Source organism: Equus caballus, chromosome 10, assembly GCF_041296265.1.
Source record: "Equus caballus isolate H_3958 breed thoroughbred chromosome 10, TB-T2T, whole genome shotgun sequence".
In the NCBI taxonomy this organism is placed as follows: Eukaryota; Metazoa; Chordata; class Mammalia; order Perissodactyla; family Equidae; genus Equus; species Equus caballus.
Window position 1 is genome coordinate 65,116,236 of NC_091693.1, and position 14,420 is coordinate 65,130,655.

At 44.9% G+C, this 14,420-nt stretch overlaps 1 protein-coding gene and 1 long non-coding RNA gene across 13 annotated transcripts in view; both read right to left on the minus strand.

Moving 5' to 3' along the window:
• SCML4 (Scm polycomb group protein like 4) overlaps positions 1-14,420 on the minus strand; it is a 113,004-nt gene that overhangs the window by 12,021 nt on the left and 86,563 nt on the right. For 5 of the 12 annotated variants that reach the window (XM_070223635.1, XM_070223633.1, XM_005596858.4 and 2 more), the window contains one exon: positions 4,701-4,988. In XM_070223635.1, the coding sequence (XP_070079736.1) occupies positions 4,701-4,988 (288 nt within the window). Of the gene's footprint in view, positions 1-3,022; positions 3,137-4,695; positions 4,989-14,420 lie in introns of all 12 variants that reach the window. The other 7 variants (XM_023650877.2, XM_023650878.2, XM_070223634.1 and 4 more) reach the window with 3 other exon arrangements.
• On the minus strand, positions 3,158-4,549 carry LOC138915817 (uncharacterized). Its single transcript, XR_011422132.1, has 3 exons — positions 4,448-4,549; positions 3,489-3,584; positions 3,158-3,298 (listed from the first exon to the last, which is right to left on the minus strand). It is a non-coding gene; the product is annotated as an uncharacterized lncRNA (long non-coding RNA).

Genomic DNA, 14,420 nt, shown 5'->3' on the forward strand with positions numbered 1-14,420 from the left:
GCCATACCCTATAGAAGCAAAGTCCAACCCATGGGAAACACTTGGGTGGCAACGACAATGTCAGATTTACTTTGTATCTTGATTCTGAAGCTTGGACCTGGTTGTGGTTGGGAATTCTACAGCACATCCTGTTAAATGCAAAAATCAGGAAGCTTTTGCTATCCAAAACCTCTTTATAGCTCTAGGTGATTATATCTTGAATGAGAGACAGGGAAGAGCTCTCGAATTTTCACCTGAGTATCAGCAAAAACCAGGGAAATGTGTCCTGTGAATACATCCCTTCAGACTCCACTGGCTGAGGCAGCAGGTACAACACATCAAGACAGCAGGAGGCCAGGGTAAGCATTCACAGAAGAGAAGGCTGAGAAGTTTGTCATGTCACCGACACCGCCCCTCCTTCCTGCAGCCTCATGCAGCTTTCTGGCTTCTGTGGTTTTAAACTATTTTGATTAGCACCGTGGGGGAAAATCCATTTCTAGGTTCCTTCCAGGGTTTATGACTTGGGTCAAACCCTCTTAAAGAGGTATGGTTTCTTAATACCAACTGCTTTCACTTGGGATGCAATTTCAGAGCAATACTGAGCACTTCTTTGGGCGGAAGGAAAACTTAATAGCCCTCCAGAGGGTCCACAGCAGGCACCCTGACTGGCAGCCAGGTGACAAATGGGTAAGGAGGCCAGTGATTTTCTCTCCTACTCTAATATACTGCCGCTCAGTTCAGCGTGGTTTATCTCCACGACTTCCAAATGTATTTAACTGTGCAAACTTTGTTCAGGCAAAGCAGACAGAGAACCCCACCCTGCAACCGTGAAGAGGCCCTGCTTAAAGAGGGTGGGGCGTTGGGGTCCTGTCTGCTCCCATCCCCTCTTCCCCGTCTCCTAGAACTGCAGAGGGGCCCCTCAAAGCCCACTGAGCATAGTTTGAAAATCCCTGGGGTAGTTTTGAAAGACACAAGCTTTTGGGGCAATTGAAGTCAAATCCTGGACGAATACTTGACTGACCTTCTCTTGATCTTCACTTTCTTTATCTGTAAATCGAATATAATAATACCCCGTGTAATAATATACACCTACTATAATAATAAATTGTAAAGTATAACTCATATTATGTCATAAATAATGTGTGGAAAATGTCTGGCCCATAGTAGGTGCTTAATAAATAGCTATTTGGTATATGCCTCAAACAAGCAGGCCCCTTTTCTGGGGCTGTGGAGGATTCAAACGTGAGCAACAGACCTCATGTAGCTGAGAGTCCGGCTCCTGCAATGGCCTAGGAGAGAGGATGCACTAGAGATGAGGAAACAAGTGCCATGGGAGGAAACAGGAGGGGAAGAAACTTTCCAATGAGGAGGAGTGGTTGAGCCTGCCAGTGGTCTCCCCAATATCTTTTGTCCACTTCTTCCTTTGTAGTAGAATTCCTGATTTCCAGCTGGGATCATGGGTGGTTAGAACTGAAACCATATTTTCCAGCTTCTCTTGCAGCTAGTGGCCATGTGACTAAATTCCAGCCAATGAGATGTAAGAAGAAGTGGAAAATGATGCCAGCACTGCCCTCTGTCCTCTTATTCTCCCCACCCTCTTCTGCCATCTTGATGCTGAGAACGTGCCTGGTTGGCTGGCTCTTTCCAGTATCTGTGGTTCTGTTGAGCACCCTGAAGAAGGCCCTGACTGGTTAAAAGGAATCTTTGGAGCATTAAGGAGTCAATGCACCTATGAAGGGGGAATAGCTTCATTCTTCTTCAGTGTATCACAAAGGCTCAGCAATGAACTTCCACTGTTACATCCCTCAGCAGCTTTATTCCAAGAAGACTGAGTGGCTGTGTGATTCTGAACGTCCCACAGCCCTGTGGGGTCCTACTGGTTATGAACAACTCTCATTTTCAGGGTGTCAGGCAAAGTTCTCACTAATGTTTCTAATCTGTAAAGAGATAATCAGCATTCAGGATACAGTTAGGGGTTTGCTTAGAGTGGAAGGCAGCAGGCACTGGTGGGCTCCGTTTCTCTATCTCACCCCAGATCCTGAGAGGCAGAAGTCCTCAGCTAGTGGGGCTCTTCTGGGGTGCAACCAGGGCTCTGCCAGAGAGGGTTTTCTCAGAACTGGTTCCCAGTGAGGGTCTGGGCCTCCTGTTGGACAGATTACTCAGACAGTTGAACAGGGTCTAATTCTAAATAAGAGAACAAAGGGCTGGGGAGAAAATGAAAATGAGGGACAGGAGGGTTGCTGAATCTGGGATGGGAGGGCATCCCAGGGCTTCACTGGAAGGAGGCAGGAAGGACTGGGGAGGGGAGTGACCTTGAGACACCTTTGAAGGTCCTGGATTCCCCCTCATCCAGGGGCACCAGATGGACTGGGATGGAAAAGACAATTCTTCAGCAAGTGATAGATGTCCTCTCCACCCAAATTGTGTCTTCTTCCTACTGCTTGAAACCCTATACTTAAGACACAGGGACGGTGAGTAAATATCTCCTTTTTGAAAAATGGCAACACTCTTAGGATTGTGAGTCAACTGCATCACTGTGGTGTCCTGTGATCACCACCCTGAGCAAATGGGAATTGGGCTGAGAAGAGGAGGTTGAGAGAAAGAGACATGTAAAGGGCAATGGGACGTGAGGATGAGAGTTTTGACAACCAGGGGCAACATGAGGACACTGGGCACTGTGGAGTGGGGTGGAGGGGCACAGAGATAATGAGCGTTTATTGAACACCTACTATATGCCAGAAATTATGCTAACTTTGGGGATAAACCTAGGAAATAAATGCTGACCCCCATTTACTTTAAGATGTTGGTTTGTGCCAGATCTTGTTCCTTTCTCTTGTTCTTAGAAATCATATGGAACAATGTCTCTCCCCTCTGGAAAATGGGCTCTGCCCACTCACATCTTCCTCCTGGCCAATGGTCCTGGGTGACAACATTGGGGAGTGGTCTGCAGGGCATCTGTACACTTGGCAAGAGCCCCCATGCCAGAGGGAATCTCTGCCCTGCCCTCTAAGAACTGCCCGCCTCTCAAGGGGCTCCTGCTCACCTCTCCAGTCGCAGCCAGCAGAGGCTGGTCTGGGATGGCTGAGGCTCTTCTGGGGAGCGTGTGGGAGATCCTGGATCATACACAATAGCTCATCGCTGCAGCCTGTCAGGGCTACTGGTAGAGAGATCCGAGACTCAGAACAGAAATGTGGCCTGCCAAAGAAAACAGCCAGGCCACTGGCAGGCTGTGGAGGGGTAAGATGAAGACTCCTTGACTCCTTGGCCTAGGGCCTCCTTTCTTCTGCAGTTCTCAGGTACGGAGTTGATGGGCTGTGATCTGTTGAGGGGTGTGTTCATGTGACCTATGACTGCTAACATTCATTGAGCTCTTACTGTGTCCTAGGCCTTCTATTAAATAGGCATAGGAACACCTTTCAGCCTCCCAACAAACCTGTGAGGTCAGTGCTATTGCTATTATTCCAATTTTACAGGTGAGGAAACTGAGGCACAGAGAAGTTCAGGCTTACAAAAGGTCACACAGGCAGGAAGTGGCAGTTCCAGGATCCCAGCCCAGGCCATCTGGCTCCATAGTCCATGTGATCATCCACCATGCTCCACAGCTTCTATTCATTAACAAAATACTGAAGCTTGAAAATGACTTTTTTTGTAGGAAGATTTGCACTGACCTAACATCTGTTGCCGATCTTCCTCTGTTTTTGCTTGAGGAAGATGAGCCCTGAGCTAACATCTGTGCCAATCGTCCTTTATTTTGTATGTGGGATGCCACCACAGCATGGCTTGATGAGTGGTGTGTCTGTCTGTGCCCAGGATCTGAACCCGTACACCCCAGGCGGCTGAAGCAGAGCATGCCAGACTTCACCACTATGCCATGGGGCTGTCCCCGAAAGTGATTCTTTGAAAAAACATAAATTAGAATGGACGCCAAGCCATCCCTAGAATGACATCACTTTCATTCATCGGATCCCTCAACATATCTTTAATGGGTGAGACAGTGGCATTACAACCAGCGTTGTGGGAATTTTGCTTAACTCTGGTTCTGCCCAGTATTTGTATCCTGCGAGTGTCACCCACTCTGCAAGAGAAAACTCTTCACCGACATCTGGCCTCCGTTTTCCTGGCACAGAGCTGGCCTACACCTCTCAGAACCCCTTAGAGTTAAGTGTGGCAGACGGCCAGTTCTTGCTGATGAAATGGGAGCGGGCATGACGTGCATCACCTCCAGGCTCCAGGGCAGCACACATGCCTTCTGCACTCACTCGCTCTCTTTCTACCTGCTAGATGCCTGGGGCACGGAGGCCGTAGGGGATAGCAGAGCCACAAAATGGACAGAGCCTGGGTCCCTGCACTGGGACTAACTAAGAACACCCACCTTGACTCTTGAACAAAAAATAAACTTCAGTGGCATTTGAGCCACTGCATGTTTTGGAGTCTGCTTATTCCTAAAGCCTAGCCTAGTGTAACTCACCATTTTCTTTGCTTCTGGTCAAAAGTTGAAGTCAGCTGCCTTCAAGAACAACAAAATTCCATGAAGGAGCTTGTGGAAACTTCTAATTTCTCAGTGTTCCCATGTTCTAACAGCCACAGCCCCAACCCCCCCCACCCCCCGGCCCCCTCCACATGCGGTGGTCCCAGGGGAGGGCAGGGGAGGTTAAGTCACGGGGAAGCCAGCAGGGAGGGGAGGTTAAGCCATGGGGAAGCGAGCGCATGCATTACATTACCACATCTGTTTCCCTCTAGAGAGGTCCCGTTTCTCTTGGGGCTGGAGCCTGGGGGCCTCAGCCCAGGTGCTGAGGGGCCTCCAGAGGACATGGGGCTGGTACGAGGACCACCAGTGGTGGTGGCTGGGCCCCCAAGGTGGCCTTCTCCAGAGTTCTGTCTCTTGCAGTACAGCGAGGAGGAGGTGGGCAAGGAGCCCCTGTGGCTAAAGGCGGAGGTGGAGGGGTCCACGCTGTAGCGGTTCATGCTCACAGGGTTCACCAGGCACTCGTCAGTGTTGACTGTTTTTGCTAAGCAAGAAGGCAGGACAGAGAAACAGAGATCAGAGAGCAGTTCAAGACGCCACCTGGCGCTCAGTCTTGGCAAACTTTTCCCCAGCAGCACAGGTGCCACTATCTGTGGGGAGGAGGAATGGACCCCACGGCACAATCCCAAATAGCTTACCTCTCAGCAGGCTGAGACACCTGCCTCACCAATTAAGCATATTATGTAGGGATTGGGAGAGGAGCTCCTCTGTGTTCAGAGGAAAAGTGATTGTCTTGGTTATTGATGACTTGGAAATAAAATTCAAACAAAGGTCTTTCTCCTTCCATGACTCTGCCCCTCTGATAGTCTCTGCCAGCTTGTCTGAGTCTCCCTGCTCCCCCTTCTCTTGCCCACCACCACTGCCTCCCTCACCTGGCCTGGGATTCCTGGGAGAGATCCAGCAGGAGTCCCAGTGTCCCAGAGTTAGGAGAAGGATCTTTGGCCTGGGTGGTGATAAGGTGTGATGGTGCTTCCTCCCCCACACTTTTAGTCCCAATACCCATGATGGCACTAACCTTCCACCAGCGCTAATAAACTGGGGACACAAACGCTGATCTGCACAGCCCCATGCCCCTCCCCAAACCCTGCAGATGAGAGATAAAGAGCCAATCTAAACTGTAGGGGGAATAGAGGACCTGAAGAGTCTGTCAACCGCATCATCAGCTCCCACCAAGTAAATCAGGACTTTCTACACTTTTAAAGCTCAATCTTACAGCCTGTTGAACTCTGTCTGTAAGCTATACCTGTGGCCAAATGGTGTGGAGTGTTTTGTTTTATTTTTAAGGACAAAGGCTAGAGAAATTATGGGGATAGAAAGAGGAAGGAAAATATTGTAGTAATTCCTTCTCTCCAGTCCCTCCCACTCCAGACAAGATCATATCTGCCTACTCCCATCAATAATCATCTATATATACTAGGCATGACCAAAAGCAGATCTTGATATCCCTCAAGAAAATGTACTAGAGTAACAAAAACCAATAGATCCTCCATGGTTAGCAATCAGGAAACACAATTGAGGCCACAAGATCCAGATATCTTCTCCATGTATGGATTCCTCCCATAATATAGATATTGAAAGATTAAGACTTGATTTCATTAGAGGAGCTAGCAAGCCTTCTCACAGATGGGGATGCATATGGAGCTTGCCTGGAAATAAAAGCCATTACATATGGGATGCAGCAAAAGCAGTGCTTAGAGAAAAATTTATAGCTGTAAATACTCATATTTAAAAATAAGAAAGATCTCAAATTAACAACCTAATGTTCCACATTAAGATACTGGAGAATAAAGAGCAAACTCAACCTAAAACAAGCAGAAGGAAGGAAATGTTAAAGATTAGAGCAGATATTAATTAAATAGGGACTAAAAAATCAATAGAGAAAATCAATGAAAGCAAAAGCTGGTTCTTTGAAAATATCAACAAAATTGACAAACTTTTAGCTACAATGGCCAAGCGAAAAAAGAGAAGACTCAAATTACTAGAATCAGAAATGAAAGAGATGACATTATTACTAATCTTACAGAAATAAAATGGATTATTAAGGAATACTACGAACAATCATATGCCAATAAATTAGGTAACTTAGAAGAAATGGACAAACTGCCAAAACTGACTCAGAAAGAAATGGACAATCTGAGTAGACTTATAACAAGTACAGAAAATGGATTAGTAATTTAAAAAACTACTCACAAAGAAATCCCCGGCCCAGATGGCTTCATGAATGAATTCTACCAAGCATTTAAAGAAAAATTAAAACCAATTCTTAAAACTCTTCCAAAAAATAGAAGACAAGTGTTATGGACTGAATTTTGTTCCCCAGAATTCAAATGTTGAAGCCCTAATCTCCAGTATGACTATGTTTGGAGATAGGGTCTATAAATGAGGTCTTAAGGGTAGGACCTTAACCGGATAGGACTGGTTAGGTAGATAGTGCTGAGAAGAAGAGGAAGAGACACAAGAATGCTCTTGCTCTCTCCACCACATACATGCACAGAGAAGAGGCCACGTGAGAACACAGTGAGAAAGTGGCTGTCCACAAGCCAGGAAGAGAGGTCTCACCAGAAACCAACCCTGACAGCACCTTGATCTTATACTTCTGGCCTCCAGAACTGTGAGAAAACAAATTTCTGTTGTTTAAGTCACCTGGTCTGTGGTATTCTGTTATGGTAGCCAAGCAAACTAATACAAGGAGGGAATCCTTCCCAACTCATTCTATAAGGCCGCTATCACCTTGATACCAAAACCAGGAAAAGACACTGCACAAAAGGAAAACTACACATTAATATCTCTTATGAATATGGAGGCAAAAATCCTCAACAAAATACCAGCAAACTGGGGGGCTGGCCCCGTGGCCGAGTGGTTAAGTTCGTGCGCTCCGCTGCAGGCAGCCCAGTGTTTCGTTGGTTCGAATCCTGGGCACGGACATGGCACTGCTCATCAAACCACGCTGAGGCAGCGTCCCACATGCCACAACTAGAAGGACCCACAACAAAGAATATACAACTATGTACTAGGGGGCTATGGGGAGAAAAAGGAAAAAAATAAAATCTAAAAAAAAAAAAAAATACCAGCAAACTGAATCCAGTAACATATAACATGATTTATACACCATGACCAAGTAGGATTTATCCCAGGAATGCAAGGTTGGTCTAACATTTAAAAATCGATTAATGTAATACACCAAATTGATAGAATAAAAAACAAAGATGGTAAATTATCTCAATAGATGCAGAAAAAGCATTTGACAAAATCCAACATCCTTTCCTGAAAAAAAAACACATCACATTATGAGTAGAAGGGAAGTTCCTCAACCTGAGAAAGGGAATCTGCAAAAAACCTGCAGCTAACCTCGTAGTTAGTGGTGAAAGACTGGATGCTTTTCCTCCTAAGATAGGGAACAAGACAAGGATGGCTTATTCTCACCACTTCTATTTAACATTTTACTGGAACTTCCAGCCAAGTAAGAAAAAGAAAGAAAAGGCTCCTAGATTGAGAAGGAAGAAGTAAAACTATCTTTGTATGTAGAAAATCCTAAAGAATCCACTAAAACACTATTGGAACGAATAAACGAGTTCGGCAAAGTTGCAGCACACAAAATGAATATGCAAATATCAATTGTATTTCAGATTAAACAAGCTGAAAATGAAACTAAGAAAATTCCATTTACAATAGCATTAAAAAGAATAAAATACTAAGGAATAAATTTAACAAAAGAAGTGTAAAATATATTCTAATAACCACAAAACATTGTTGAAAGAAATTAAAGAAGATCTAAATAAACGGGGGAAAAAAATCCCACGTTCATGAATCAGAAGACTTAATTATTGTTAAGATGGCAATATTCCCTAAATTAATCTACAGACTCAATGTAATTCTTGTCAGAATCTCAGCTGACTTCTTTGTAGAAATTGACAAGCTGATTCTAAAACTCATATGGACTTCAAGGGACCAAGAACAGCCAAAACAACCACTAGGAAAGAAGAACAAAGCAGAGGATTTACACTTCCCAATTTCAGAGTTTACTACAAAGCAATGGTAACAAAGACAGTGTGGTACTGACATAAAGATAGACATATAGATCAATGGAATAGAATTGAGAGTCCAGAAATAAACCCATGTGTCTATGTTCAACTGATTTTCAACAAGGGTGCCAAGATCATTCAATGGGGAAAGGAATAGTCTTTTCAACAACTTGTTCTGGAACAAGTGGATAACCACACGCAAAACAATGAAGTTCGACCTTTACTTCACACCATACACAAAAAATTAACTCAAAAGGGATCAAAGACCTAAATGTAAGAGCAAACTTATAAAACATAGTGGTAAACCTTCATGATTTGGATTTTGCAAGGTATTCTTGTGTTTGACACCAAAAGCATGAGCAACAAAAGAAAAAATAGGTAAATTGGCTTTATCAAAATTTAACACTTTTGTGCTTTGAAAGATACCATTAAGAAAGTGAAAAGATAATCCACAGAATGGGAGAAAATACTTTCAGATTATATATCTAATAAGGGACTTGTATCCAGAGCAACTCAACGATAAAAAGATGATCCAACTTAAAAATGGGCAAAGAACATGAATGGACCTTTCTCCAAAGAAGATATACAAATGGCCAATAAGCACATGAAAACATGTTCCACATCATTAGTCTCTGGGAAATGCAAATCAAAACCACAATAAGATACCACTTCACACTCATTAGGACGGTTATAATCAAAAAGTCACGTAATAAAAAATGTTAGTGATGCTGTAGAGAAATCGGAATATTCACACACTCCTGGTCAGAATGTAAAATGGTGCACCCTCTTTGGAGAACAGTCCAGCTCTTCCTCAAATTGTTAAAAGTGAAATTACCATATGACCCAGCAATTTCACTCCTAGGTTATACCCAAGAGAAATGAAAACATATGTCCACACAAAAATTTGTATATGAGTGTTTGCAGAAGCATTATTCATAATAGCCAAAAGGTGGAAACAACCCAAATGTCTATCAACTGATGAGTGGATAAAGAAAATGTGGTATATCCATACAGTGGAATATTATTCAGGCATGAAAAGAAATAAAGTACTGATACTGCTACAGCATGAATGAGCCTTCAAATATTATGCTAAGTGAAAGAAGCTAGTCATGAAAGACCACGTATTAAGTGATTCTGTTTATATGAACTGTCCAGGATAGGCAAATCTATAGAGACAAAAAGTAAATTAGTGGTTGCTTAGGGCATGGGGGTTGGGAGGATAGAGGGTGTTAGCTAAAGGGTGTGTGGTTTTTGAGGTGTTGAAAATGTTCTAGAATTGTGGTGATGGTTGCACGTATCTGTGAATATACTAAAAATCATCGAATTGTCCACTGTAAATGGGTAAATTGTATGATATATGAGTTATATCTGAATAAGGCTGTTAAAAAAAGTCATTGCAGAAGCCCAGTGTTAGGCGTGAACACATTCTCTAGAGCGTTGTCCAGTCAAGTCTGACAAATCCTGCTTTGGCCAGTAGGACGCAAGTAAGCTGAGCAGCCTAAGGGAATGCATGCACTGTGCTCATGCTTTGTGGCCAACGGAGTGCGGCAAGATTCTTTAGGAACCTGGAACTCTGCACCTTGGCCTCATGGCCTCTACTGCATTTCTTCCCTCTGGGTCAGAAGACATCCCGGGGAAGATTCTAAAGAGGACCAGACTACAGAGCTATATGCTAGGCTGCTTCCTGAATAGAGGGAGAAAGAGGAAAACTAATATTTTTTGAGCACCTACTATGGGCCAGCACCATTCTAAGCCACTAAGCAGTAGGGCTGTCTTTATAGTCCTTCTATTGGAAAGTTCTCATAGTCTGGGATACTAATCCTTTTTGCGTTCCCAGGGACAGGTGCTTTGGTATACGTGAGGAAGCTACTCACAGTGTCTGGCATACAGAAGGCACTCAATAAATATTTATTGAGTAGACACTTGGGCGAGTGTCAGCAGTGAGGCAGCTGTTAAACAGAATATGCATTAAAATCATTAAAATTCAAATTTAAAGGACCAAATATAAATTCTTCATGTAAATGCATGATAAACAGTGAAAAAAAAGATTTAACTAAAACGTTTATTCTTTTTATTCAATGTTTTAAATCCAAATTAAATGTATCTGGGTAATCCTGACCGTCTAAGGTAGAAAATGCAGGTAATTCACCAACCTGCACTGTGGCTGGAAAATACAGATGCAGGGGAAAGATCGTTCTCCTTTGACGACGTGTGGATATGGGAAACAAAGGATCATGGACTTAGTTTAAAAATTGCTGACAACCGTGGGTGAGATCAAAGGTAATGAAGGCCAGCTTCTGGGCTACGAGCCAAGTGAATTCATCGGAAAGTGAAAGCAACTTGAGAGAGCATCAAGCCACAGCCTCTACCCAACAAAGGATGCACGGGTGATTCCCAAGTCAGCCGGGTGGACAGCCGTGGAGACAGATCACCAAGGCTCAGCCGTGGCTCTGCACAGCCTGGAGCTCCCAGGGAGCTTGCGCGTGAACAGCACGTTCAGGTGCACACACCAGGGTGCCGTTCAGAATTGATGAGATGCATCTGCTCAAACCCAATTAAAACAGCCTTTTCTCACCTTCTTAAATAGAGGTGCTGACACTTACATCATACCTGAGTGTAAAAATGACTGATACAAGGAAGGCCATCATCTTTCAACCACAGGACTGAGAAGGACCTTCCCAGAGCACCCAGCCCAGCATTTCCCCAAGTGTTACTCGTGTCCCACTGGTGGGACGGCGGGTGAGTTTAGGCGGTACTTTAGTGTGTTTGTTTCCCAAGGCTGCAGAAATTACTGCCAACTTCATGGCTTACAACAACAGAAAGGTATTCTCTCATAGTTCGAGAGGCTGGAAGTCTGCAACCAAGTTGTGGGCAGGGCCATGCTCTCTCTGAAGACTCCAGGGGAGGACACTTCCTTGCCTCTCCCTGGCTTCTGGTGGTAGCTGACAATCTTTGGCATTCCTTCGCTGTAGACGCATCACTCAATCTCTGCCCCTGTTGTCACATGGTGTTCTCCCTGTGTGTTTGTGTCTGTGTCCAAATTTCCCTCTTCTTAGAAGGACACCAGCCACTGGATTAAGACCCATAATCTAATATGATCTCATCTTAACTCAATTACACCTGCAAAGACCCTATTTCCAAAGAAGGTGCCACGCACAGGTCCCGAGGTTAAGACGTGAACATTTATCTTTTTTGGAAGACACGACAAAAAATGAACATTATATTTTTATAGTCTTATATTTGGTGTGCATCAATAAAATATAATTAGCTCACCACACTCTGATTTCACTGATATGCTGTCATTGCTTAAGAAGACTAAAGGCTAAAGATAAAAGAAATGAATCCGTTTAAAGGAATATCTTGCGTAAACACTTTTGGGGTATTAATATTGGGATGCATTGAGCTGGGCCCACGCCCTGTCTTCAGGCGGGATGGGAGCTAGAGAGGAAAATAAGGTAAACAACTGAGACTCTTATTTAAAAGCTTCCTCAAAGAGATTTTACAATCTCCCTCACAGTTATGTCATTGTGCTACAAATCTCATTGCCTGAAAGTTTGTCCTTGCATCTAACCTCAATTCCTTTAGCTTCAGTTTAAAAAAATGACTGCTGGGGCTGGGCCCGTGGTTGAGTAAAGTTCCACGCACTCTGCTTCGGTGGCCTGGGTTCGCGGGTTTGGATCCCAGGCGCAGACCTACTCTACTCATCAGCCATGCTGTGGATGTGTCCCATATACAAAGTAGAGAAAGATTGGCACAGATGTTAGCTCAGGGCTAATCTTCCTCAAGCCAAAAAAAGAGGAGGATTGGCAACGGATGTTAGCTCAGGGTGCAAATCTTTCTCACCAAGAAAAAAAAAAGACTGCTGCATGCATACCCCTTATATCATTCAAAACCATTAAGTAATCCAACATACAGGCAGATGAATTGTAGGTATGTAGAACTCCCTGTAGCTTAAGAATTTAATAAAGTGTGACACATGGATTGTTTGTTACCTAAACCCACTATTCAAAGTTGGTAAAAAGAAGGACCAAATCTGTACTTGGAGAGGGAACTACACTTTTCAAGCGGTTTTGTGGCTGACTGGTGAGTGAACACCAGATGGGGCCAGCAGACCTGGGATGGTCCGGCACAAGGGCCCTGCACGGATCCTGCACACAGGCTTGCAGGGAACCACAGGATTGACTGCTTAAGACGTTCATGGCCCTTTTCTCCTGGATTCTTGGAAAATCCCTCTCCTCTGAGATGAGCTGTCTCATCACCTGGCACCTCTCATTAAACAGGAGGACCCTTGGGGGCTGGCCCCATGGCCGAGTGGTTAAGTTCGAGCGCTCTGCTCCAGGCAGCCCAGTGTTTCATTGGTTCGAATCCTGGGCACGGACATGGCATTGCTCATCAAACCACGCTGAGGCAGCGTCCCACATGCCACAACTAGAAGGGCCCACAACGAAGAATATACGAGTATGTACCAGGGGGCTTTGGGGAGAAAAAGGAAAAAAATAAAATCTTCAAAAAAAAAACAAAAGAAAACCAGGAGGACCCAGCCCAGCCTCTACTCAAGGCCGTTTAACCTCTGTGGGGTCACCAGCTCAGCCAAGTGGGGTAAACAAGAAACAGGTTATGCACTTCCTTTCTAAAATCCCCTGCCTCTGTCCAAGAGACCAAGGATGCCCCTCGTGAATCATTACATCTTTCCTTCAAAAAAAGGAATCAATCATCTGCTTTTGTATGATCACGCGAGCGTGCTTAAAGAGAAGGGCACAGGCACAAATGGCACATTCAAAGCAGCCTGCCACGTCTTCAGGGTTTCATGCCTTGGGAACTTTCAGGAGAGCCTGACATTTTTGTTTCCCCAATGCTAATGTTTGTGAACTATGGTTTCCCGAGCCGCTGTGTATAAAGCCTGTCCATTAGTGAGGCCAAAGAACACACTAGAAGAGTTCAAACCCACTCAGTCTTCAAGGGACACCTGTTTGCTTCCAAATCTGAACCGTGTCTAAGGCTCCCTGTTGGGGAACAAACTCCAGGGTCAGGAGCATGTGGGCTTCTCCCTCCTCCCTCACCCCTGCAGAGGCCTCTGCAAAGCCTTCCAGGCCACCTGGTGCAACCCATTCCTGCTGCAGCTCTGGAGGGTCAGGCATGAGCACCTGGAATGCGGAGAACCTCCAGAGAGAAGCAGGAAGAGGCTGAGGGACAGGAAGAAGAAAGCCAAGAGCCATAGAGAGAAAGAGAAGGTCCCCAAGCAGCCAGAACAGCCGAGAGGAAAAAGGAGGCTGTGGGTATCAAGCTTAGACACTCCAGAAGGAGTTTTGGTTCAGGCTGGTGTTGACCCCTTGTCATTTCGGACACAAGACCTAACTGTTAAGTGAACTTGGACCATTTATTTTATTAAGAAACAAAACTGGCACTTTACTTGGATTCTCTAAGCAAATGAAGCCCTGAAAATCAACAATGCCACCATCTGCAAAATTATTCTCAGATAACACCTATTCATGCAAGAATAACCCCAGAATTCCAGAGCCCTGGACACTACTCTTCCCCAGTGCTAAACAGTTGTCTCTTCCTCTCTCACACACACACTCACTCTCACACACACTCACATGCTTCACATGCACACCCATCTCACACACACCCATACTCACATATTCTCACACACATACACACACACTCATTCTCATACTCCCATACACTCACACTCACCCTCCACTCCCACCTTCTGTCCCCACTTCAGTCATAACTGCCCAACTGAAGGAGCAGCCGCACAGAGAGAGCCTTTCACAACCATCCTGCCACCTTCCCCCGGGCTGGGAGCCATGGCCTTTCTCAGGATCCATTGCCAGCAGGTCTGCCTGGCCCAGCAGGTCACCCAGCCCTGCCCAGGCTGGCGAGAGGGTCAA